Below are 3615 nucleotides of genomic sequence, written 5' to 3'. Positions count from 1 at the left end.
CCCAACAGCGTAGATCAAAGATGAGTCGAACAGAGGATCATCAGCTTCTTCTTCATCTTCGACGTGGACTTCTTCGGTAATGTCACCTGTCTCTCCCTCTGACTCACTCTCGTCGCCACATGAAGCACCATCACCGTTTTCACAAGCTGACTACATTGCCTTGTACTCTCCATCGTCACCCGAGTCTTGCACCAGGTTGAAATCTATAATTTCAATAATATACACGTTTCAAAAATAGCCTGTATTACAATCCTGCCTATACAGGATAACAAACCTGACGAAATTTCAGCGTTTGCTGACGACCGGCGAGGTTCCGCTGCGTTAGAAGTGTCGAGCACGGAACGAAATTGCTCGTCCAGATTCCGTGTGCTGTCTTCCGTGCTGTCAAGCCCACACCAACCGCCCACCTCGCCGGAATCGTGCTGGCCCAACTTCCCTTCCGAGTTGCGCTCGCCCACCATTGGGTCCGACTCACGATCGCCCACCATGTCTCCGGACTCTCTCACGTCATCCATCGCTACGGACTCACGTTGTACTGCGAAGTTGACGATGGGTGACTAGGACTGTGTACACAGTCAATATTGGCATCTACACGAGTAGTAACACATCATAGAGGTCAGGCTTGCACGCACATTGCCACATTTCCACATTTCCACAACTGTACGATACCTTCTGTTCTGTCACCAGTTTCTTCTCGTCTTCGGATGTGGTTTTCTCGCGCTGCGTTGCCACGACTGTTACAGCGGTAAGTTGAACAATACAAGATTCAGCAACGTCTATCCTGTGTCAGACAACGTAAGATATACACATACCTTCGAACTCGCGATGTTCTTGGGTAGGTTCCGATCGGGCCCCGGAGCTTCAGGCAAAGTCATCGCTGCCTGCTTGGCTTTTGGAGCTGTCGCTGAATGTCCCGGTCATGTTAAAATTGCTTAATATTCTGAAATCAAGCTATACCTGCTCACCAATATCGAGACGGTCCAAATAGTGCATTAACTCTTCTTCCCCCACGGAAAAATCGACGCCTCGGGTGTCCTTCCTTGTCTTTCTCGGCTTCAAATACGTCAGATGGTCGGACAGGCCTACTGCCCTTTTTGACGTCCACCCCCCCCTCCCTTTTTAGCTCGGTCCAACGGGCACGAAAATCCGACAGGTGTATCAAAACAGGCGAATTCTGGAATGAGTCAAAGGAGTGGTGCTGGAGCATTGACCCGTAGGATTTTATCGAGTGTGGCATACACAACACTAAAACTTTCTAATTATAATTTTAGAAAATGGATAGATGCGTAACAGATCATGTGAGACATGCAGGCACCCCGTACCCTATTTGACGTAAAAATTGTATATACACATACAAAAATCAAGTGAAAAATCTTTATCGTGTATGGTCCAGGATTACGATTTTTTAAACGTGTCTGATACAGGCCGTCGCGTTCAATGGGTTCAAGCGTATGCGGTCGCGCAGAAGGCAAAGAAGAGCGCTCGACGAAGCGAGGCCAAGAAAAGACAAAGTACACCTAAGTAAATCGCCAGCTCCAGGTAAATCTTTGCTGGAAAAAGAACGTGCTGAAGCGCTTCACCGCCTTCACAATTGCGTTTTAGTGAGAGCAACAGGACTTCGACAAGAAAGTGACACAACAAAGTAGGGCAACAGTTTCTTTTGGTAGGTCTTTATATTTTTCACATATATTCACATCCTTTGAATTGTTGATGTGTGGGTGCTGATCGCTTCATATCAATATGTTTGAAAGCACACAATTGACTAATATACGCTGAAAAGTTGACAAGCTTGTAGTTTCCTGGATGTTTTCGTGCTGCTTAGTGCATCAAAACCATGGGTATTGCCTAACTGTGAAAACTACGTCGTGTTAGTCGTGTTAACGAAATTGTTTTGCCATTACGAAATGATATAGGCGTCAGGCGAACCAGTGGAGATGCTCTATCGACATCCGTTGCATGACGATGTTCTTAACGGTAACATCAGGAGCCATTGAGGAGAAAAATCAAACTTTATTGAAAGGTAGGGAAAAAGTACGAGTGAGGGGAGCACGCCACCGCGCGTTCCTTCCTACTAGATTTGCACGCTGTAGGACACTATTTGACTACTGAATATACTCCGATTTTCATCTTGGTGACACCTCTTCGTCTTGTCGCCATACGCAGGTGCCAGGCAGCGCCGTGCCTCCCGTCCCGACGACTCTAGGTTGAGAGAGTCCACCTCTTCAGAGGGACCTTGCGTTCCTCAAGTCGTCTGTGACGCTACCGGCCGCAGGGCAAGGCTGCCCTAGTCATGGTAGGCACGAGCGGGCGCAGTGGTAGCGCTTGCCTCAGCAGGGCCAGGAGCTGATCCCAGTGAACGGCCGTCTGGAACACCACTCGTATTCCCGGGTACGGGACAATTGTCACGCAGGTAATCAATCACTTCATGTTTTTTAGCATCAAATAAGTCGGCTATGAGTGAACCACCAATAGCGAGTTCAAGGTCGCTTGAAATTCCGCCTTCGTACACATGTCTGGAATAATGTTCGACTCATGATATTCACCGAAACAAAACGTTTAATTGTTATTGACAATTCGTTGTGTTTCAAGTAATAGGGCGCGCGGCTTTGCATCTGATCTGCACAAGGAAGATGCCAAGATTCTGGCCACTTCTTCGTGGAAGCGTTTGCGAGTAGTCTCCACTATAGTTTCGTCAGACCTCACGTTGTTGACTGCACTCGAGTGGAGTGTTGCTTTGGATGCAGAGCCTATGCTCAGTGGAATCATAGTATAAGCGTCGCGGCAAGCTTGACTACCTAGGGAAGTCCAGTCTAGCATGAGGCAGCAGTCTACTTCCGTCTGCACGCGAACTACGAGCTGGAAAATAACCGAGTGCTCCCGTGGGCCCAATGGCAATATCGTAAACCCGTACGGCGTCTCGTATGAGTACTTTGAAGATTTCCAAGTCCACTTGGAAGCGATGAACAAGTTTCATATCGATAGCCAAGCAGCGGAAATAAATAAACGTCTTATTGATGGTGTCCAAGATATTCATGACCGCGTCGACACTCTATGAAGGCATCACTTCAGATGTTTGCAAAAGAGTTGGGCCAAAAAATCAATTCCACTTTGACGACTATGAAGGGTGCGATAAATGAACACAAACAAACACTCGCTTCTGAATGTAAACGGCGCCTAGATACAGCACTTAAAGCTTCTCAAGACGTATTTGAAGCCACTACGGACTTACAAACGGAGTGGATTGAGCAGCGACTTAATGCCAAGCTGAAGGCGGCAGTAGAGAGAGAGAAAGAGAGAGTGAGTGAGAGTAAAAACATCAGTTCGCCCAGCAAGACAACTTGATGAAACAAGAGCAAAAATTACAGGGATAAGCTGCTAAACTGGCGAAAACATATGCTGACAGCATTGAAGATCGACTTCACCAAAAGCTTGATAGTGCGATACGTGCCGCTAGCCTGCATACCCATACAGAATTTGAAGAACGCTTTGTCGGCATGACGAATAAGTTGAAGTGCGATCAAGTGGCATTGAAACAGGATCTTCGCGATAATATTCAACCTAACGCGGCTAAACTCGAAACGAAGTTTCAATCGCAGCTCCGTGATTTCCAGCCAA

General features: G+C 47.2%; 1 protein-coding gene across 1 annotated transcript; it reads right to left on the bottom strand.

Moving 5' to 3' along the window:
* Positions 1-150: 150 nt before the first annotated feature.
* On the bottom strand, positions 151-875 carry PPTG_07567 (hypothetical protein; the record flags this gene model as incomplete). The annotated part of the gene is made up of 4 exons (XM_008901844.1): positions 151-203; positions 275-557; positions 670-734; positions 821-875. The coding sequence occupies 4 exons, from the start codon at positions 873-875 to the stop codon at positions 151-153; spliced, it is 456 nt and encodes a 151-aa protein (XP_008900092.1).
* Positions 876-3615: the final 2740 nt, after the last annotated feature.

This window comes from Phytophthora parasitica (assembly GCF_000247585.1).
Source record: "Phytophthora parasitica INRA-310 unplaced genomic scaffold supercont2.12, whole genome shotgun sequence".
Lineage (NCBI taxonomy): Eukaryota > Oomycota > Peronosporomycetes > Peronosporales > Peronosporaceae > Phytophthora > Phytophthora nicotianae.
This window is presented reverse-complemented; position numbering and strand designations above follow the sequence as displayed.